General features: G+C 44.4%; 1 protein-coding gene across 1 annotated transcript in view; it reads left to right on the forward strand.

The window, feature by feature from the left end:
- Positions 1-103: 103 nt before the first annotated feature.
- The window catches only part of TTC9 (tetratricopeptide repeat domain 9), a 37,066-nt gene continuing 13,307 nt past the window's right edge, over positions 104-23,862 (forward strand). The window contains exon 1 of the mRNA XM_032782762.1: positions 104-389. Coding sequence (XP_032638653.1) covers positions 104-389 — 286 coding nt within the window. The remainder of the gene's footprint in view (positions 390-23,862) is intronic.

Here is a 23,862-nt window from a genome sequence, read left to right on the forward strand (position 1 = left end):
GCGGCGGGAGGATGGGAGCAGGAGGCGGCGCGGCGCAGCGCGGCGCTGGGGCGTTCGGCTGCTCGGAGGCTTGAAGCCCATTTCCCGCCCGGCGGCGGCGGGGATGGAGCCGCAGAGCTCTGCCGCGGGAGCCCAGGCTGGTGCGGAGCCCGGGGAGCTCCTCCAGCGAGCCCTGGAGTTCAAGAGCCAAGGGGCGCAGTGCTACAAGGACAAGAAATTCCGCGAGGCCATCGGCAAGTACCACCGGGCGCTGCTGGAGCTGAAGGGGCTGCAGCCGCCGGAGCCCAGCTCCTCCGCCAGCTGCGCCGCTAGCCCGCGGGGCCAGCTCACCGCGGAGCAGAGCCAGAGCGCGGAGAGCATCGAGATCGATTGTTACAACAGCCTGGCAGGTCAGCGGGGGCTGGGCGCGCTGGCAGGGGCGTGTGGTCCCCCTCTGCTCTGGGGCTGGCCTCGGGGATCCTCGCCCCCGGCCCATCAATAACTTTGGGCGGGGGTTGGGGGTGTCTGATCATGCCCCTGCTGGGGCTTTAGCCTGACTTTCCAGCGCCGCTTGCAAAGCAAGGGCGCAATGACAAGGTTGCTGTGCCCTTCTCCCCCCAGCCCCCGGCCCGTCTTTCCTGCCCCTCACCCAGGAGCACTACAGCAGAGCAGCAGTATTGACTCGGAGCTCTAAGGGCCTCCTTCCTGTGCAGTTTTTGCCCATGTTTTGCTAGAAAATTCTCGGGTTTTACAACTGCTGGTATTCGGGTTTTAGCCATTTTACCCGAATTTTGGACCCCTCCAATAAGTGAAAATACTAGTTCTGTTAAGAAAATCCAATACGTTGCATTAGGAAGAGTGTTTCTGTTAATAAATTAGTCTAAGTGTAAAGGGGAGGCTGTTTAAAGTGAAGCAGTGTTGTGGAAGATACACGCACAGGCATGTGTGGGCATATGTGTAGGTGCTGTTAATGTACTTTTCATGCACTACACCACAGGCTTAGACTACTTTTACATTAAAAACTCTTATTTTTCTTTAGTTGTTGCTTTTTTCTACCCTCCCATCTCCCATATTAACCCCTCTATTTAACCAGAAAACAGGACAGTTAATTTTTTTGTAATGATTTTCACCCATTTAAAAATTTTTTATGAGAAACACTGAAATTTCCAGGAAATATTAAAGAAAATAAAAACCAGAAACAAAGGGCCTTTGGTATTTCTTAGGGGGAACTATAGGTCTGCTTTATAGTCTTCTCCCTTCTCCTTCCCCTCCTCATCCTTTCTTATTATCAACTAGGAATCACATAGTCCACTCTACAAAATAAGGCCCTATATATTGTACCCTCGGTGATTCCTTTTGGGTGTATGAAATATTATTTTCATATGTTTGAGAGAAGTATTTTTGCTTTTCTAGTTGGGAGGGGTGTAGCATTCTGCCAGTCCTTCCTTGGCAAATATAAAGAACACATCAAAATCTCATCTCTTTTTAGGGTTCATCTGCATTTTTACTACTACTCAACATATGTGCACACAAACACTTTAATGTTTGTACAGCTGTTTAAAAATATAACTAATCCCTCATACCCCCTGGGAGATAGAGAGGTAACAGAATAGATGTTTGTATAGAGTGCTCAGATACATAAAAAGTACAATTCAAGAATTCTCTAAGATTATATAGCATTCTCTTCTTCAGCCTGAGATTGCCTTCAATCCTTTTACCATATCTTGCCTGTAATTTACAATGGAGGGGTCCTACAACCTCTGGTGTAAGAAAGGAAATGTCTGGAAATCATTTTGACAACCACAAATGATACTATTTTTTGTATATATGTATATAATCTCTTAGCTATAAAAGTGAAAAGAAAATGTAGTTCTAGCTAGTTGCTAGGTACTAGTTGCCACACTAGCCAATAGATGCTTGATCATCATTGCATTTGACTTGGCTTCCTACCATCTGCTTTGAATGAATACTCTATGGAGGAGTTAAACTACTTTATAGTTTGATCCTGCAGTCCTTACTCAGACAGAACTTGTGTTGACTTCAACAGGAGCTTTGCCTGGGTAAGAACTGCAAGATCGGAGCTTATCTTAATGTCAAAAACCTTATTTATTATACTTACTAGGAACCTCCAAAATCAAAAAAGAATCTTGTTTGCGTGTACATGGGAGAGAGTTAATAAAAAAGCACAATTTTAGATTCTCCCCTCTTTCCCCTTAAATCCTACTCCTTTCCAAAATGATGCTTCCTTGTTACCTTGGCAAAAATTTGGCCACAGCCAGGACATTAGCATGTCAGCTATTACCTTCATTTGGCATTTGGCTTGTCTAGGCAGAGCTGGTTAGCTTTGCTTCTTGTGTTGTGCAGTGCTGAAAAAAATGGGGAATAAAGTAGATCAATTTTCTACCCTCACTTACACTCCTGCACATACGCTGAAATCAATGGGGTTCTTTGAATGTAACTGAGGGCAGAATCTGGGTCCCTTTTAGAACACATTTTCTAACTGGATATATTATGGTTCCTTCAATTATTATTTAAATTACATATGGGGAGAGAAGGTGTCACTATAATATTGTAATTACTAAGTGTAATTTTGTCTCCTTTTTTAAAAAAAAATCTGTGTTCATGGATGTTTGTTCAAATTAAACATCTTACTCTGGTTGTAAGGCTTGTTTAGATTGACAGTGTTATATAAAGAACCCATAATACCATTAATAGCTTAATGCAGTTCAGTGCTTTCCTAGTCTTAAAACATTTCTAACAAGAAATATCTTCACTCTTAGTCCTGAGGTATAAATTAGGCATATATGTAGAAGGTGAATGGGTTTGGAAGGGATAAATGTTTGCTTTTTGTTAATATTTCTGCTGAGTATACAAATTGCCCTTGCTGGAAATGTTTACAATCCCATTTTTGCTGACATAATAATAGTCCCATTTCATTTATTTATTGTTTCTGGTTTGGTTTGGGATTTGTTTTAACCATTGCTGATTGTATTAAAATCTCATATACAGTGGCAATCAGACAACAGGAAAACGTGCTTACGGTTTAACCTAGATTTAAACAAATTTTACTTAGCAACACATAAGAGCATAATTAATCCTAGAATCATCTGCAGTGTTTCCCTTGTGAAGACACTGCAGTAGGACAAATTCTACTCTGTTATGCTTGGACAGTTGTTATACTCGTGTTTTCAGTGGGATTGCACGTATGTAACAGAGAGCAGAATTGGCTCCAAAGTATATGATTTCATGTTTGCCCAATGTAATGTCTTAAAATGTAAACATTGAAAAAATGCACAACATATTAAAGTGGAATCTCTCCACTCAGAAAACTGCAGTGTGGCTACTACAAGTCTAGTTCTAGAGGTCAAATTCTAGCAGGATTCTCTTTGAACTGGTGTCCAAAAGGAAAAGGAGTGAGGTAAAGGGGAACTGGTCCTGAACTGCCATAAGGATTAAGATGTGTTACTAAAAGAGCAAAAGTTGAAAAGAGCAAAAGTTGTAGCAGTAGGAGTTTATCATATAACACTGAGGTTCAACAGAAGCCACTGAATTATTTACCCAGAGGGCTCTAGCAAGGAGATATCAACATAATACATATCATTAGGGCAGAAATCAGTATATTTGGCATGGGGAAGTAAGGAGGTTGTACAGGATACTATGCTGCTGAGCACTAGAATTGTATTTAAAAAACATTAGAATAAATAAATATCTGCGTAGTGCTTGGACTATGCTAGCAGTATGCACCTCAGAGGAGTATGCATCAATTCTCAGTAAGGCAGTTTTGTTGGTATAATTCAGTGTTATCACCTGAGTGTCCTTATTATCAGGTTTTTTAGTGCCTCCAATCTCTCCACTAAGCTTAGCATTTTGCAAGACCTTCTTTGCTTTTGCAATGTCATTTTTTGTGTGCCCACTACATTCTCCTGTTTCAGATATGCATTGCATTGTATATTGTACTTTCTGGGAGACTGTACCAGTCAGGGAAGCACATAGGCTAGGGTAAATATTCACCGTAATACAGTATTCCCAACTCTTTCAATTTTATTGTATCTTACGATATTTGGTGGTTTTCTTAAGTCCAAGCACCTGGAGTCATGCAATCCAATTACTTTTTCTTCTTTTTTTTTTTTTTTTTTTTTTTTTTTTAAAAAGTCTCAGCACCTGGAGTCATGCAATCCAATTACTTTTTCTTCTTTTTTTTTTTTTTTTTTTTTTTTTTTTTAAAAAGTCTCTTGTCTACACTACTCACCAGATTGGCGGGTGGTGATCAATCACTCAGGGATCGATGTATCGCATCTTGTCTAGACGCAATACATCGATCCCCAAACGCGCTCCCCGTCGGCTCCGGAACTCCACTAGGGCAAGAGGCAGAAGCGGAGTCGACGGGGGAGCAGCGGCTGTCGATCCTGCTCCACAAGGACGCGAAGTAAGTGATTCTAAGTCGATCTAAGATACGCAACTTCAGCTATGACAATAGCATATCTTAGATTGATTCCTTCCCCCCCCCTCCCCGCCAAGTGTAGATCAGGCCAAAGTCTCGTTGGGGGTGGAGAGGAAATCTGGAAAACATTAACCTTAAAGGCTCAAAAACCAGATGATAAATATAAAAATAATAAATTTGCTCTAAAAAAAAATTGAATCAAAGATTTAAAAAACTCCAATCTCAGGATTTGGGGCAGGGGAAACCTTATGATTTTTCAATGTGTGGAGTTGGCAATACTGCTAATATCTCTTGCACTAAGCTACTAGCAATACTATGGTTTTTAAGATACAACAGTATGATGGCCTTAAAAGGACTCATCACATTTCTGAAGTCTAGTGTTGCAATGTTTTATACAGGCCTGCCAAAAAACCTTCTTTTATCATGAATCTTACTGATCAATTTCACCAAAAAACAAGAGTGGCAGCATAGTTTAAGTTCCTTGAAATTGCTAGGATAAAAAAAAATTCTACCAACAACATAAAGCCCTGTAGAATAAACATATGATTACAAGGCAAACATAGCTTTAAGAAAACATTTCATTATGACTCATTGACAGTCTGCAACCTTGAGCAAGTCACTTGACCTCTTTTTTTTGCCTCAGTCAGCCCAAAAGAAAATAGAGTAAAGAACAGAAACATCAGGGAAATCCTGATGCTGCACTAGAGCTGATCAAAAGGTTATTTTAAAAAAAATGTACAAGGAATGCATGCAGCAAATTTGAACTCACCAAATCTTATTAATACATTAATGACTGTCCCTTCCATTTATGCTACGCCTTTCGTCTAGAAGGCTCTTAAGTGCTTTATGAACCACATACAAACAGGGATCACTCACTCACCGTAAATTGAACCACCTCTGAGGTAGAACGTAAGAGCCATTCTGTGCCAGCAACACTGCATAACAGTTTTCAATGGTGGAAAGGGCTATTTCTGCTTGGGAGGGGTGAGCAGGTCTTAGTCCTTCCAAACACAGCAAAATGCTAAGAGTAGCATAATTTTTAATGTTTGTTACAAGTGAGTGTGAAACAATGATAGGGAAACTGACAAGTGTTTGCTTACAATAGCAGACACTCTAGACCAGGAGTTCTCACAAGAAATTTTTTGGTGACCTTTGAGTGCGTCCACCAACTCTTGCTGGTGGCCGCTCTGACAGATTTTCCTAAAATTATTAATTAACTTTAGGAAAAACAAATGTGCACAAACACATGTCCAAATCATTGTAATTTATTTAGGTATGATTTTTCTGCAGACTCAGAAATAAAAATGTACAGTTTTGTCTGTTCTTTACTGAACCTAAAGAGAATAGAAACAAAATAAGGTGCTTTGCACATTCTCATGTTTTGTTGTTGTTTTCCTTTTTTGACCTTTTTTTTTTTTTTTTTTAAGACTTGCTAGTTAGTAAGGCTGCTGCTCTGAAAACTATTATTTGTATGTATCACTTTTCAGAGCAGACTTACTAGCTAACTGAGAGGCAGTGAAAAGTGATATTAACAAACATATAAATACCGGTTTTCACAGCAGACTTACACAGCCCTGGCAAGCCAGAATTAAGCCATGGATAGAGAGGTGGGTAAGGAGGCAGTAGGACCTGGGGGTGATAGGGGTGGGAAGTGAGCCCAGAATTGGAGCCCGAAGCCCTGTGGCCAGAGCCTGGCACCCGCCACCCCAGGGCTGAAGCTGGAAGCCTGAGCCCCACCACCCCTGGGAAGGTGGGGAACTCACACCAGCTGTCTGCTCCTCTGGCATTTGTGGCTCCAGAGGAGGGCTGGGCCCAACCGCTGATGGCAGCCCCAGGGGAGGAGCTACTGCTCCTCCCCTCCCTCGGAGGCTGTGGCTGCAAGAAAAGCCTCTGGTGGCCACATGGGAGAAACACTGCAATCCAGCCATGGCAGGGGGAGGAGAACTTCTCCAGTTGAGTCGAGCAATAGCCATGTAGATTAGGCCTGGTACTGGGAGTCAGGAGATCTGTATTTTATGCCTGGCTCTGATACTAGATGGCTATTTCATCTTTAATAAGTCACTTCACTTCCTTAAACCTCAGTTTCCCATCTGTAAAATGAAGATACTACTACTTGCTATCTCTTAGACATATTGGGAGGCTTAATTAATTACATGAATTAAAGTTATAAGGGTTTATATCTTAATTAAAATGTTGGTAAGGCACTTTAGGATCCTCAACTGGAAGGCACTATGTAGCTGCAAAGTATTACAGAATGTAATGATCTAAGATACAATTTAGCCAGTAGCATCCCTACTCTTGCAAAAAGTGCCATGTAGTTTTTTATAACTGTGAATGCGTCAGATCCTCCCTTTTCATCCGATCCCAAAGATGGCACCCCTGGCAGTATAGCAACCCCCTAGAACTACACTGGAGTATTGGCTCGTTGATGAGGTAAGGCTGGATTCTGCCACCTGTATTCATCATGAGTAGTATGTTGCTCTGGAAGGAGTTGCACTGAAACAAAAAAAAAAACCTAATCACCGAGGAAGTTACTGTTCATCATGAATAGGGGTGGCAGAATTTGGCTGTTGGATTGCAATGAGCTAGTAGCTCAAACACCACTATCACTTCGTCGGTTTTCCTTGGAAGGAGTCCCTTCTGAATGGTGAGCAGACCCAACCCTTTTAGATTATAACTGTGGTCTGTAGATCACCAGTGTCCTAGCTGATGATCAAAGACGACTTGGCTAGTTGCCTAATGTTAACTCTTTTGGTCCACATGATGAGAGAATCTGAGAACCTCTGATTTATAGGGTATGATATGATCACAGCCCAAGGTGTTACAGGTGCAGGCAGGGAGCGGATGTTGCTTGGGTGAGTGTTGGATGTATTTAGATGATGGTCTCAAACATTGTAATATCGATCTTGGGAAAGGCAATTTGTGAGCCATTACTGTAAAATACTTCTGCCATTTTGTTTAGGGTAGCAGGGAGATCCATGTTCAGGCAGATGGGAGTTACATATGCATGAAAAGGATGGGATGAAAGTTCCTCCAAATCTGGGTGGAGGTAAGCTGCTCTCTGACCTCTTGCTAACTTTCTAATAGAGTACCTGTCACTGATAGCTTAGGAAGGGAAAGACACCTGTGCATAATATAGTGTGTGTATTCCTTGGCTCCCAAAAATCCGTTTGAAAATGGAGATTCTTTTACAAGCCGAAGTGACACCCTCATCCCCAGTTGTTTTTATATTTGAGAAAAGCCTATTAATGCTGATGTGCCATCTATTCACTGTACAGCTGCCTGCGATGTGCTGCATTTGCTCTGCATGCACAGGACATCCTGTCCGACTCTCCTCTGGAGGAGTTAACCCAGCTAGCTGGTGACTGAGTAATGGGCAGACAGATTTAGTGGTAAGGCAGCAGCATGAAACTTTCAAAAGAAAGTCAAGCAGGGAAAAGCAAGAATCAGAAGGTCCATCCAAAACCATTAGGCAGTGATCAGCTTTTCTGCTCAAGATTTATTCATTGCTCACCTGCTTTGAGATGTGCATTGATATATTTAATGAAAGGGATTCACAATAGCTTTTCCTGTCAACGTCACCATATTCTCCTCTGAAATTCTGTTCATGAATTTCCTCCAGCAATTTCCCCCAGTGAGTCACAACAAATATTCTTGCACTTCCTCATATCCTAATAAATAGCCTATGTAGGGTGGGGCCAGACTGGACTGTATTAAGATTCTACACCCAAGTCCAGTAAGCTCTGGACTTAAAATGCAGCCCTAGTGAGGGAGAATGATAGGAGGAGAGGAAGAGCAAAGGATGCGTGAGAAGAGGTATAATTAAAAAAGTGAGGGCAAATTTTGCCACCCTACCAGTTTCTTCTTTTATGTGCAACTGAATAATAATGTGGAAATGAGGTAGCAGCAGCAGTAACCAATGATTTTAAAAAGTTACAATTGTTTTAAACCACACGCTGTGTTCTTGTTCATTTTAAATATGGATGCTAAGGTTTTGATAATGCTGGAACCTATAAAGCAAAGTCCTTCTGCAAAGTAGCTGAACTGTCCCTGGAATAACACTGAGCATTTCCCATCTTCAGAGCACTTAACATTCATGAGATAATTATTCCTCATAAGCCCTCTGTGAGGCAGGAAGTATTATCCCCATTTTAGAGATGAGAAACTGAGGCACGGGGAGGTTCAGTGACTTACCCAAGGATACACAGCAAGGCAGTGACTGAAGTGCATTTAGAACTCAAGAAATCCTGACTCCTAGCCTTGTGCTTACATCACACCTCTGAGTGCCAAACTTCTCCTGACTGTCCTGACACAATGTGCACCAAATGTAATAAAGCCTCCCTCTATTAATAGCCTCTTTGTTCACACGTGAGTTGATCCTACCCTAAAACATGCCAGCTGGTGCTAATAATGTATTGAATACATTGAACAGAGCTATCATACTCTAAACCAGTGGTCCCCAAATTGTGTGTTATACCCTTCCTCCCCCATAATGTAATCTGTCTGTGTCCCCCTGGGGGTGGGGCTGGGAACTGGGCCAGGAGCCAAAGCCAGGGCCTCGGCTGGGGATGGGGATGGGGCTGGGGCTGGAGCCAGAGTGTAGCTGGGGGATGGGCGGTATTCCCTTCCTGCCCCCTTTGGGGCCTGGTCCATGTCTCCCTGAACATTCCTCTGCACTCCCCATACTTTGGGGACCATTGTTCTAAACAGTGGCATGGAGTTTAGAAAATAAGAAATCTAATAAAGGGAGGAACTTTATAATGAAGCAAGCCTATTGTGATGGATTGGGTAGCAGAAACCCCCTTGGGACTGTCACTTTGTGTGCTGAGACAACCTCTGAGCCCATTTTCCCTGCCAGCTTGGGACTTCAGTACCCTGTCTTATTGAGCCAGACACGCTAGCCTGCTGCAAACACAGACCCAGGTCTGAACCACATCCCCCAAAAGCTGAAGAAGTGCTTCTGTCTCTAGCACCCAGACACCCAGCACCCAATGGAATTCAAACCCCAAATACATCTGTTTTACTCTGTATAAAGCTTATATAGGGTAAACTCATAAATTGCCCGCCCTCTATGACACTCAGATATTCACAGCTGTTTGCTCCTCCAGGTATTAATTACTTACTCTGGGTTAATTAATAAGCAAAAAGATTTTATTAAATATAAAAAGTAGGATTTAAGTGGTTCCAAGTAATAAGACAGGACAAAGTAAGTTGCCAAGCAAAATAAAACAAAAACATACAAGCCTAAACCTAATACATTAAGAAACTGATTACATATAAATCTCACCCTCAGATGTTCCAATAAGCTTCTTTTACAGACCAGACTTCTTCTTAGTCTGGGCCCAATCCTTTCCCCGATGCAGTCCTTGGTAGTTCCAGCTCAGGTGGTAGCTAGGGGATTTCTCATGACTGGCAACCCCCTTTGTTCTGTTCCACCCTCTTTTATAGCTTTGGCACAAGGCAGGAATCCTGTCTCTCTTGGTCCCCACCCCTCCTTCTAAAAGGAAAAGCACCAGGTTTAAGATGGATTCCAGTACCAGGTGACATGGTCACATGTCCTGGGAGAACCCAAGCCTTCATTCTTCCTAGTCTGACTCACAGGAAGGCTTGCAAATAAATAGAGCCAGCTACAGTCAATTGTCCTGATTAATAGGAGCCATCAAGATTCCAAACCACCATTAATGGCCCACACTTTGCATAATTACAGTAGGACCTCAGAGTTAATTTCATATTTCTAGTTTCAGAGAGAAGAATGATACATTCATACAAATAGGATGAACACTCAGTAGATAAGCTTTGTAATGATACCTTACAAGAGACCTTTTGCATGAAGCATATTCCAGTTACATTATATTCACACTCATTAGCATATTTTCATAAAATCATATGGAGTGCAACATCACACCTATAACATGAAGACCATCTATACCAAAAGTTTACCTACCTAGTCATTTTCTTCGTTCCCTTTGGTGATATTTCATAACTTCACAGGTGAAGAACAATCAGAGATGGAAGACACCTACGTCTGCATTTGTATTCGGTTTCAGCTCACTTACATCCTCTCACCACATCACCCTGCTGTAAAGAGCTTGAGACTAGAACCTGAGACCAGTAGGATTTCAGATTACTGACACCTCTGCATTGCCACCAGAAGCTCAGGCAAGGCTTCTGCTGGTGGACCATGTGAAGCTAGACACTGCAGGAAGTACTGCCTGCTGGAGCTTGAGTGTCAGCTCCCCCCTGCAGTCCACTGACTGGCCTATGCTGGTATGTAAACCATGAAGCCATCACAGACAACTGTCTCAGCAAAGATATAGACTGTCCAGGGCCGGCTCCAGGGGTTTTGCTGCCCCAAGCAGCCAAAAAAAAAAGTCACGATCACGAACTGTAGCAATTCAGCGGGAGGTCCTTCGCTCCAAGCGGGAGTGAGGGACCCTCCGCTGAATACCTGAAAGTGCCACCCTGCTCCAGAGTTGCCACCTCAAGCACCTGCTTGATAAGCTGGTGCCTGGAGCCAGCCCTGAGACTGCCTGCTTCCTTCCACTCCAAACTATGCTTTGCTCTGAACCCCAGATTCCAGCTCTGGACCCTGGCTCAACCTCAGCTTCACTACTTGGCTCCTGTCTGCAGCTCGGCACCCAAACCTGACTCCCTTGCATCCTGACCTGACTTAACCCCAACTTCCCTACTCATCTCATGACCACGACTTGGTAACTGACTCGTGCACATAAGCCACCCATGGCCCGCCCCAGACAGTTATTTTCAGACCCTCTTCAGCCCCTTCCCCCCCAATCCAACCCTCATAGAAGATGGAAGGGGCAGACCGCCCACTGACCAGCAGTTTCCCTGAGGCTGAGAGACCTGCAGGATCGAGTCACCCATCTGTAAGCTAAAGACCCAAGCCTGCAGTTTGCAACCAAAGGATAGACCCTGTGCAAACAGTCACAGGCCCAGGGACACAGCTCACTGCCAAAGCCCAGACCCTATATGAGCAGCTATACTACGTGCCTGAGTAGACCATTGCCTGAACAAGGCTGCTGTGGTGCCACAGCAGCCTTGTTCTGTTGTGGATGGACAGGGGAACATCACCAGCAAGGCTTCCTGATGGTCCCCTGTCAAGGCCCAAATGGGTTGACAGGGATCATCAGGAACACTGGGGGTTCCTGAAACAATACAGACTGCTCTTCCTGCTCCACCTCTGAATGTACCCCACAGACCAGAGAAGGATGGGGCTAGTAGTCAGCCTTTTGGTGACTGGTGAATCACGTGACTGGTCTTCCGCAGGTTGGAGCAGAACAGCCCAGTGCTCTTCAACTACGACATCTTCCTGCCAGCCTTCCCAACCATCTTTGATGACACAGCATCACATCCACTTCGCAGAGGCTGCCCTCCAGAAGCTGCATGAGAGGCAAGGGGCGGCCATCTCCCACACCACTCACTTCCAGTGCTTTGCAGATGATGTTGAACGGAATGAGGCAGCCTAGACTCAGTGAGGATGCAAAAGATGAGCTAGCCCACACGGAAAATGCCACCTGCCTAGAGGCCTTTATTGATCTCACCCTGTGCATCAACTCTTGGCTGCAAGAGCCGGAGGAGGAAAGAAGGGTTAGCCAGATGCCCCCATGTCTGCCTGCTATGTCAGTGCCTGTAGAACCAAGTCCTGAATCCATCCATGACGCGTGACCCCGGAGGAGAAAGAATGTCAGTGGTACATTCTGTGGGATGCCAAGATATGTCCTTGCCTCCTGTCCAGCTCGAAAGAGCTTGGGAAACAGACCAGCCCAGGCCGTTGCCCTGGCAGGGTACAGCCTGGGCAACACCAGAGTACTATGTTCTGGAACCATTCCCTAACCCTCGAATGGAACCTGTTCTGGTAACCATGGGGTCTCCTCGCATTTCCAGGTGGTGCAGTGATTAGAGGTCTTGAGGGAGGCAAGGCAGATTCCTCTGCCACTGTCAGTGACAGATAAGCGGGCAGCTGCCAACTTTATAGACACTAAGGCAGCCCAAACCTTCCAGATCCCTTTCCAGCCAAAACCCACACCAGATCTGGTGGAAACGATTGATGGATCACTCCTGTCAGCAGGACCAGTGACCCAGAAGACTGTCCCCATATCTGCCACAGTGATAGGACACCATGAAATAAGTTTTCATGTGATCCACTCTCTAATCTTCCTGGTAATTCTTGGCATGACTCATGTATCTCCCAGCAGCGGAGCAGCATTAGCATCCCCTGTGAATATTGCTGGAAAGCTTGCCTTCAACAAATTGACCAACACCTCCCCCACCAGGTGACCTGCACTCTGGCCCCCGGATTGGTTAAGACCCTCAGAAGCGAAACCCTGGACAGCAGTGAGCTAACCAGAACAAGGGTGGCTCTAGACTAGAACCTCAGCCTCCCTGACAAGTACTGAGACAACATGGATATATTTGAAAGGAAAAACAGATTTACTACCCCCACATAGGGACTATGACTGTCCAATAGACCTACAACCAGGGACAAAGGTGCCCTATGGACAGTTATACACCGTATCTGAACCAGAGCTGGAGCCCTATGCATGTAAATACAGGAAAACTTCATAATGTTTCTTTCAGAGTCCTTACTGTGCGAAAAAAGGATGGGTCACTGTGCCTCTGCATAGACTATCACACACTGAACTAGGTGTCTATTCATAACTGGTACCCTCTGCCCCTCATCCTGGAATTGTTGGACCACCTGAGGACTGCCAAGATCTTCACTAAGCTAGATTTTCAGGGGGCACACAATCAAGTGCGCATAAGGCTTTGGGATGAATGATGGATCACTTTTTGTACCCAATATGGGCACTTTGAATATCTAGTAATACTGTTTGGCTTAACCAGTGCCCCACAACATTCCATCATTTCTTAAATGACGTGTTTAGAGACATCCTGGATCAATTCCTGGTCTGCCTTGATGATATACTAGTGTTTTCTGAGCGCCCTGAACAGCACTACCATTCATGTCTGGTCCACTCTGGAGAAGCTGTGGATGCATACAACCATATGCCAAACTAGAGAAGTGCACCTTGGACCAGGCCACAGCCAAATTTTTAGGTTACGTTATTTCCCCAGACAAAGGGCATTCAGATGGAATCACAGCGGGTTGAGGTCATCCACAGCTGGACAGCACCCTGGACCCTCAGAGAACTTCAGTGCTTCGTGAATTTGTATAGCTGATTCATCACCAACTTCTCTGAACAAATAACCCTCTGATAAGTCTCTGGGAACTGAGTTTAGATGAGAAGTCTGCTTAGGCAAAGATTGTAACTTATTGAAAATAGGTTTTAGTCTTAGAAGCAAATTTTTACTTGTTTGTTTGTAACTCCTTATCTTGTATTAATTCTATGTCCCTTTTTAAAAATAAACTTGTTTTACTTTGAATTAATAAACTTTGGTGTGGTTGTCTCTTTAAAGGAAGAACAAACTTCATAACTTCTGAGTGTTCCAGGAGAGGACTGGAGACTGCAAGGAGACAGTTTTGCGAAAATTTGGGATGTGGGGGGAGGGTTGGGGTTGGATCATTCTGAACCAGTAACTGGGTAATGGAAGCAAAAGTCTAACTTGCATGCCGTCTATGCCGGCTGTTGTTGCAAGGCTGTGAGTCACAGCAGCATAGCATTGCAGACACACAGACAGACAGGGCAGACGGTGACAACTCCTCACTGGTCTGGTTTGAACCCTAATGCCAACAGGAAATCAGTCAATTTACATGTATTTCCTCTGTTTAAAAATTTTTTTAAAAGCAAATGTCTATACAAATTGTACATGTCTGATGAAATCCCTCACCTCTTGTATGTCACTTGTCTTGGTAGATTGTAAATTCTTGAGGTTAAGGACTCATGTTTTAGTATGTAATTGTACAGCGTGCAGCACAATGGGGCCCTGAAGACTATTGTGGCATCTGGGATTAAGTAATCATCCTGATTAACTCCATTTGTACAGACCAACTTCCTATCATAGTATCCCAAAGCTGTTCACTGCTGTGCACCATTCCTGTGTCAATAACTGCAACTGGTCAGATGCTGCTAGATGGAGATCTGTTATATAGCAGCACCTATGGACACTGGGGACCTAGGGAGCTAGTTGTTGACCTGGGGCTGGCTCCTCCTTGTTGTTTCCACCTGTTTGCATAGGCATCCAGGCTCTTCTTTGCAGTGAAGATCATGGATGCCCGTTAAGAACTTCTCATCCCTGCCTTGCACAGCCCCAGCTTTTCCTTTTTTTCATCGTTAAAGTGTAGTCAAAATCCTGTCTTTGTGACTGCTCAGTCTGTTACCATGGAGGTCATTGTAACATCGCAGATTCAGCATTCTATGACTTACTTACCTGCAGGCACAGATGAAGCAGCAGGAACCTTTTGTGTAAAACAAAACATCTTTGAAAATGAGCAAACATGCTTATGTTTCCATTTGCCAGGCATATTAGGGTTGGATGTGTTACAGCTCTGCCCTGCTAAGGCTGATGCTTTATTAACCGCTGCTCACAAATCCCCTCCCCCTTTCCTGTGCCATCCAATTGCATAATACCAGCATGCATTTGCCCGCAGCCAGTTGGTAGCAGGCTTTCACTTGGAAAGTTCTGCGCCACTGACAACAGCAACCACTCTTGCCTCTGAACTACAGGCTGCAGAAATCCACTAATCATGTCCATTGATCTAGTTCCCTAAGAGTTCTCTATATAGGTTTTTATAAATGCTTATCACCTCAGTATCCGAGCACCTTCCAGTAGTGCATTTATTGTTTGTTCTTGCCTCCTCTCCCCAGAGGGAGAAATGTACAGTGATGTCTTGTGGTAGGGTGTGTCTTTATATTTGAAATATACCTGTTACTATATGTTTATATTAAAGAAGGCAGTGCCAAAGTAATGCACCTTGCACTTACAGCGGAAAGTGGTGAGGGTTGTGGTGGTCCTTTGTTCCTGGTGGAATTCATTCCATAGTCTCAGACCACTGCTGGAGAAAGTTCTGTCTCCTGCATAGATGAGCTGTACTCTTTGATAGCTGAGAGTTCCATTGTACCAGAGGAACAGAATTGTCAGTGGCAGCCTTTATGGAGCTTCAGACAATTTTTTGGATTGCCTTGGCTAGTCCACGGAGCACTTTGAAGATAAGGAGCGAGACCTTGAACTTGATTTGAAATTCTATGGGAAGCCAGTGTAGGGAGCAGGGGACAAGCTTGATATGTTTGCAGTAGCCTGTGTTGCTCAGGTGTGCTGCAGTGTTTTGAACTAGCTGGAGTTTCCTAAGTGCTGAAGGTTTCATACCCAGGTGTATCTCATTGCCATAGTCCAGCCGAGAGGTAACGAAGGCATGAATAATTGAAGCCAGGTCTTCATCCACCAGGATAGGATGGAGTCTTCGAGCCAAGCAGAGCTGGTAGAAAGCATTACTCACAGATACTGCTCTCCGAGAGTTTAGCATCAATAAGAAATCAGAGCGCTAGTAGACTATGGATTGAATTGACCTATTGTGGGTGTGTATCTTCAACCAATGAAAATTGCACATGGTTGCAAGCTCTTCAAAATACTTTCCTGTATCCACCAGTATCACTGCTATCACCTATCCTCTTGCTAAGATGCAACTTCAGCTAGCTGTTCATCTATGAGCTGATATCATCCATGCACTGAGCCAACGTGGTGGTGGTGGTGTGGTCCTGTGTGGCGAAGGATAGGTAGAGCTGTGTCTCATCTGCATATTGCGTGTTTGAAGGAGGAAGGGAAGATTCCTTCACTCGGTGAGGCATGGCTCTTTCCGTCAGGAGTGGCACCAGTTGGTCATGACTGTCATTCACAAGCTAGGAAGTAGTCAGCATATTTCCCTCAGAGTTTAACTCCTGATGGTTTGGCGTGCACTGCATCTCTGAGGGATTGACTGAGCCATCAGCTCTCAGTCCTGCTTTACTATTCCACCTTGGCCATCTGTGTGTGATCTAAGCTGACAGGTAACTCCCTGCTTTCATGAAATCAAGTTAAGTGTCTGCCTTGCCATGTTCCCCTTGCTCCTTAAAGCAAGGGCTTAAGCCCTACTCAATGTAACCTAATCAGGCAGCGGAGGGAGTTCTCCACCCATTTGCTGCAATCTTGAGACTTTGTGTAGCCTGGTGTGGCTGTGACTTCACATCTGCCCACTGGTTCACTCAGGGTCTTTGCCAATCTGAAATAGTCAGCTGTTAGGTCCAGGCAACAGGCTACTCACCCATTTACTGCCTCCCAGCAAAGATGGGCAGGAGGGACAGAGAATAGGTGCACTGCAGCCTTGCCTTGGATCCATCCCCCATATTCACTGACCAGAGTTGCTGAGCTGGAGTGGTATGGACCCCCTGCTCTGAGAAGCAAGGAACATGGAGGTATATCCCAGAGTCATAATGCCTCCTGGGGCTACTCCTGCACTGATTTCTGCCCCCGCCCCCCTTGTTCTGGGCTGTGCCCAAAGTCACAGTCTAGCCCACAGTTTTCAGTTCTCAGAGATGAAGCGTGCCCAATGCCGTGCTTTCTGCCGTAGTCCGCAAACAGCCTGAAGCAACAGCTCTGTGAGGTGAACTGCTCCATGTATCTCAATGGGATGTTAAGACCTACAACTCTAGGTGCCCTGCCAACACCACTGCAGCAGAAGATTGTGTACGTGGCTGCAGAAGAAGCGTGCACTGAGCCCTGCCTATCCACCCAAGCACAACATCCTGGGGAGGTTTCCCTTCCTGCTACCTTGGTCTCTCTAGCAACTCTCTATAACCATTCCAGCTACTTATGAGGGGGGCACCCCACTGCTGCTCATGCAGGGAGGAATGGGGTCCATGCTACTGCCCCTGTCTCTACAGGGAGACAGCCCCCACTCCGCCACTACAGGGTTGGGTCTGCAGGAGTGAAGCCATGGAAAGGAGTGGGCCTGTATCATGGTGTCCCCAGGGTCTTGCATTGCCTTGACCTGGCCGTAGCCCTGAAAAGAGACTCTGGCTACTCTTTTTTGGAACTTCAAAACAAAAAATTAAATTGGAACCCACTCTGTGTCCCAGGCCATGATTCTTGCGTCAAAGGGTGTAGCAGAGAGTTACACTTCAACTCCTACTTCAGACACCGATTTTTATTTTTATTTTTTTTTTTAAACACAACTATAATTCAAATCCCTGGCAACTATCCTCTTAAATTATTTGCAGCGATTAAGGGCTCAAACCTTGGCAGTGTGTTCATGCTCCAAGAAAACAAAAGCAGCATAATATCCAAAGCCATGTAGGAATCACAGAGAAGAAATATCAGAATTCTTTCATGCATATATTACTACATTCCCATCCCTAACAGCTCTGGTATAACTGGAAGCAAGGAGGGAGCCATGCCAGTTCCTATGGTTAATAGATTTGTTTTAAAGGAAAGGATTAAAGTGTAGTAGTAAAAGGAAACACTTTAACCGAATGCATAATCTATCTATGGAACTGCTTGTCACAAGGTGTCATTGCGGGAAATAACCTAATAGGATTTAGAAAAGGATTAGACACTTACAACTAATAACTTTCACAGCTACATTAGGCAGGATCAGAGTTGTACAATGGATATTAAACTTTGTTTCAGGGCCAACTAACTTGCTTGGGATTATGTTGGATGCGCAAAGACTCAGGCTGAGGCAGGTGTCCATGGCCAGGTGATTCCATAGTGGTTATTTACTGGGTTTCTTGTACCTTCCTTTGAACAACATAACTAGTCACTGTCAGAGACAGGATATTGTACTGGATGACCTGTTGGTCTGATCCATTACAGCAGTTCCTATGTTCCTAGCTTCTGCAGATAAACTTTCTACTTGGGATAAAAACTTTACCAATATAACGGCATTGAAGGTAGGGGCTTCAGCTAGTACAGGTATGATGGTCAAGAATCAGACCTCTTCACATCCCTGACCACCACAGCTGTGGTGACAGAAGTCTGCAGTGCAGACTTGGCCTTAATGTGGGAAGTCAGAGTACTAAAGTGACCATTGGTACAGAATTTGAATGGCTCGGCATTTAAATAAGAGGAGCACCTCTCCCTGTTTGTTCCTTGCTTAACACTGAGTTACATTTTAAACAGGGTGGAGTGTAGTTCAAGTCCTGGACCCTAGGTGAGAGCAAATAAATAAGTCGGCCAGAATGACAGGCTTTACATTTTCTATCCTTCATATACACTGTACCTAAAGTGTGAGAATTTGAAGGTCCTGGAGTCAGGAGAGGATAGGATCTAATGCTCTTTAGGGCAGGTCAGCAATCCATTGCTGTCCTGGCATCCATAGAGGGATATCTGGGAGGTATGTCAGTAATACAGAGGTAACTCTGTATCTGGTAGTAAAGGACAGGAGAGAAATTACAGCTGAACTGGAAGAGGGACTGGTTGCAATCACAAAGGTGCATTCCAGAAAAGTAACAGATTGTCAGGAGAAAAAGTGTTACTGCACTCCTGATCAGGACAAGGATGCCGAGTACACAATGCTCAAACTTGAGGATAGACGGTGAGAGCATTCCAGTTCCAATAGTAAATGCCATGGTGAGGCATGGATGAGAGGTGGTGTTGAAGATAACCTGTTCCCACTCTCTACAGAACTTTATAGATAATCATGAACACCTTCAGCTGTACCAGGAGGTGAACGACATCCAGGGCAGGCAGGCCATGGAGCCCAGGTGTTGTGTGCCCATGTTAGCTTACTTGGTTTATTAGGCAGGATAATGCACTAGCTTTTAGCCTCTGAGTGATCATCAAGGGCAGCTCCAAATTGAACCCATTGGCAGAAATCTAGTGTGGAGGAAATAATGGCATGGATGACTGTGTCAATGACTTCATCTGAGGAGAAGGGTCATAGTCTTGAAGCCACCGTTAGATTCTTTTCTCTCTACTGCTGTCACTTCCTCCAGATGCTTCTCCCTTCCTACTAACATCCCCTCTATCTGGTCTTGAGTGTGTTTAAGCTGAGCATCGTTCAGTCAGGACCCCACTTTGGCCATGTAGTTATTCCAGCTATGCAGCACCTTTCATTGGAAAGGATCCCCAATAACTTTACACACACTATATGCTTGTAGAAGCTACTTGCCCAATAGATAGGTGTCCGGGACCTTGGTACCAAGGATCTGTTTTATGGCCCAACTAAACTAGAAATTCAGAGAACTTTGGCCTCTGCAGCAAGCCTCTTGTACTCTGAGCACCAGCCCTATGGCCATATTCTCTGCCTAAAACTCCTTCCTGGTCTCCGGAGTCATGGTACATCTAATGAATTTGCTGATCCCTCTTCAGATATTATCTGCTATTGCCCTACAGAAATGACAGACTGGAGCCCCATGGTTGGCTTTAGTAGAACTAATGGGAGAAAGAAGCATTTTAATGGCACTGACAGGAGGATAAAACAACAGGGAAGGAGGATGTGACATGGAACTGGGGCTCTGGGGAGAGAAAGATTCAGTATGGGTGGAAAAAGCTTGACAGAGATAAACAATAACAAAGGAACTCTGGAATAGATTCAAAAGGCAAAACACAGCTGGGCTAGATGAGTATTGACTTTAAAAGATAAAGCTAGGTCAGGGATTACTGGGATAATTCTAAGTGAGGTCAGAAAGAAGGAAACCTCCAGAGGATTTAACCTGCCAGAACAATAGCAACCATGACCGAGAGAAAGATAGAGAGAGAGAGAGAGACAGACAGACAGACAGACAGGCTGCAGAGGAGAGAAATGTTTATGGAAGCAACATGACCTACTGGTTATTGCAGGGAACCAGGCTTTGTTCTTGGCTCTGCTATTGACTCATTGTGTGACTATCACTGAGAACACAGAGCTCCTGAATCCCCTTTCCATGAAATTCAAAGGGGCTTGAATTAGAGGATCTTGTTTGGGGCCTCTTTCTGCTGTCATCTTTTGTTGGAACGAGGATTTATTGTTGCACGTTTTGAGACAGAGTTTGCCACAAAGTCTAACTCGTCTGCCTGCCATCATTTGACCATTCTTTTGGTTGTGTCTCAGCGGAAATTCTGTTAAGCTACTTTGGTTGGCTTGTGTTGGTTTCATTTGGAGGGCAGTAACTATAGGAAGCTGTAGCCCAATATACTCATTGCTGTGCTCCAAAACTTACCAAGCCACCTGGAAGCCATGAGAACCAGTTGAAAACAGATTGTAATTCCACTAGGGTTATCTTTGCAATACAGATTTAGTCTTGTTATAAAGGAAAACTGCAACTTCATATAACTGAGATTCTAGTCACTGCAGCGAATGAAAAAGCAGCATAAAACATCTTACTGCCTAAAAAGATAACTTTTAGAAAAGAATAATTAGCATTCAAACAGGCCACTGCCCCCTTGTAAGTCTGATGAAAGTTTGAGACACACAAGATCAAGTGCAGCATTTGAATGCATGGGAAAGGCAAGAAACTTTCATAGCTGTTGTAAGTTAAGAGTTTACACATTCAAATGATGAGCTCCGTTTCCTGTATCTCAAACTATATCCTGATGCAGGACTTCCTGATAGCCACCATTTTACAGCTAATTCCTAGCAGGGAGACATAAGCACCATTCATAATTGTGGTGATAGGGGGAGGGTGATGTTTCTGAAAAGAGTTTAGAAAACTTATTTTTACAAATAGGTGAACTTTACCAATAAGGATTGCTCACCTGTGCCAGCCAGACTCTTACAGACAGCAGCACAATGACCCTTTGCATCACATGGCAGGAATATCCAGGACTCAAGCAGCAGAGAAATGGCCCATCCTAGAAGGTTAGGAATGAGTCTGTCCAGGAAGGTTTAGCTCAGAGGAACAGTCAGAACTGGGAGTGGAGAAGTAGGCTGAAAGGAAAGGGATGGGGGCTTGGAAGAAGAGGCTACTGGGGACCCTCAGTGTTGGTATATCCACACCTCATTTAGCATTAATCAGCCTCTGCAGAGAGGGTGCCAGCATGTCATACAATCTGGATTTTAATTTCATGTACAGTCTCCTGCATGTAGTGACAAGCAGGCATATTTACACAGCCTTGGTAGGTGTAGAGGAGTAAATGAGAGCTGCTTCTTATTAGAAAATTGTACTGTCACTTTAATTTTCCCTGCTCATCCCATTAAGGCAGTCCAGGAACTAGTCGTCAGCTAATCAGATTATTGCTAGACGTTATCAAGATGGTTATAATTAGCATCTTATTGGTGCGGAGCCAGAAAATCCCCTTTGTTTGCAGGCTTGGGATATGGAATATTACAAGGTCTGGAAACTCTTCAGATCCTAATGATTCGCTTAGATCTGGAGCGTTAAAGCATGTGGCATTTCTCTAACAAAGAATACTTCTAATCTTCACTCTTTGAGGGTATGTTGGGAACTCTGGCTAACATCTTTGAAAAGTGCAGCCCATTTGTGTGTAGAGGAAGAGAAGGATCTGATACAGCCTCTGTTCTGCCCCCACATTATAAAGCTGTCTCAAGTTCCTTTTCATCCCTTGTGGCGCTTTTTTCGCTTGCCAGTTTGGAATCTTGTCATAGAATTTAGCAGAGGTTAAAAAGTGAGGTTTACACGAAAGCAGGGCCCTCTGAATACTAGAGATGGGCCTGGAACAAAACCCTGATTCCAAATACCCCGAACTTGAGGTTAGTTTGGATTCTCAACTGGCCTGCCTGCCTCCCTCCCCTTCCATTTCTCTCTCTCGATATAGATATAAATTAGATAGATAGGTAGGTAGATAACAGACACAAATCGTACATTAAAAACGACACTATTAAGGTTGCAAAGTCAGACACTCAAGTTAGGAGATACCAAAATTAAAGTTTCTGTGCAAGCTTAACTCATGCATTATGATATACACTTTCATTACATGGTCACATACTAGTTCTTCCTCAGGAACCCCCAGCCACATCCCCACTGGCTTTAAAGCCTCCTCTCCCTTCCTGGGCTCCTCATCCAATCTCAGTGGCCCTCTCCCAGGCTCTATGGCCTAGTTTCTTTGCCCAGCCAGTCCCAGTTCTCTGTCTGCACCCCAGCTCTTCCTCAGATTTGTTTCCCCTCCCCTGTCACATCCTTCACTTCATCCCCCTGGTTCTCACTCCCAGTCCCCTTTCCCAGCCAGTCCCTGTCTCCCCCAGCACCTCATCCAGCCTTGGTCCATCCCCCTAAATACCTACTGGCTCCCACTCCCCCCACAATCTATTTCTTTTCCCAGATCCTAGTCCTAGTCTCCTTGCTCACCCAGTCACAGGCTATTTGTCCACCATAACTTCCGGTCCCAGTTTTCCTCTGTCCCCTCCAGCCTCTGTTCCAGTTTCTGCTCTCCATCTCCCTCACCCCAAGTTCCTTGTCCCAATTTACTCCCCACCATGAGCCAGCTCTTGTCCCATCTCCATTCGACTCAGGCAACTTCCTAATCCATAAAGCCTGGGTCCAGGAAGGTGTCACGAAGCTCACAAGAGAATCTTCCTGCTCTCAGTTCTGGTGCCTGGACCCTGACCCAGACCTGGACCCAACATGAGCAATAGTCCAGAGCAGCAATTGCAGGGAAAGTCCTGCTTAACCTCAGGCTGGAGCATGTCCAGCCTGGACAGAGTTTTCAAGGAATGTAGTAACTAATATCTAAATTTTCTACTCAATGTGTATGAAGCATGTATTTTTCCTGGCTTATTCTCTGAAATAGATGAACTATTATGGGTGGGGGCAGGGGGAGGGAAATCAGCCTGAGGTGAACACCCATTATGGAAAAATTCAGATGAAACTGTTGAAGTTTGGCAGTTATAATTTGGCTCACTCCTTTTACTGTTTCATAAAGGTGGATAGATCTTAGACCTGGTCTTCAGTGCGATTTTAGACATTGGTATAAATTGTGTCTATATTAGGGGTTTGCTCTGGTGCAGCTACACCAGTGGCAAAAATCCCAGCATAGTCCAGACCTTAAACATCTTTACCAAAACCCAAATACCCTTATTTTAGATTTCATTACAAACCCCTAACTCACCCAAAAATTCACAACATTTTGGGTTAAGCTGGGCTGTTTTGGTAAACTGGCTGGTTCCCCAAGGCTGCTGGGGAGATTTCTATTGAAAAATAGGTGAAACATGATAGTTTCAGATGTGCTTTGCTTTGAATTTTTGGAGTTCCTCAAAATGAAACTCTAGTGTAGCTAAGGCCCTGGCCATTTTTCCTTTAAACTTCCTACCTTTGCCAAGAGGGCCAAACAATGGTGCAAGCTGTAGATTTGGGGCAGCTCTGCTACTATTTTAACCACTGTGGTGTTTAGTCCTACGCTGTGCAGAATTAGACAAATGAACCAAAGTGGCCACATTCCACATATCAAAGTTAGACTCAGGACTCACAGTTTGTCAGACCACTCTGTTTTATTAGCACAGCGCTCTGCTAATACACCCAGATAATGTGAGCACCATACAAGACACAAACTATCTTATTTATACAGATAAAAGGGGGGAGCATTTAGCAAGATAACAAAGGAAGCAGAATCTGATA

Source organism: Chelonoidis abingdonii, chromosome 4 (genome assembly GCF_003597395.2).
Source record: "Chelonoidis abingdonii isolate Lonesome George chromosome 4, CheloAbing_2.0, whole genome shotgun sequence".
Lineage (NCBI taxonomy): Eukaryota > Metazoa > Chordata > Testudines > Testudinidae > Chelonoidis > Chelonoidis abingdonii.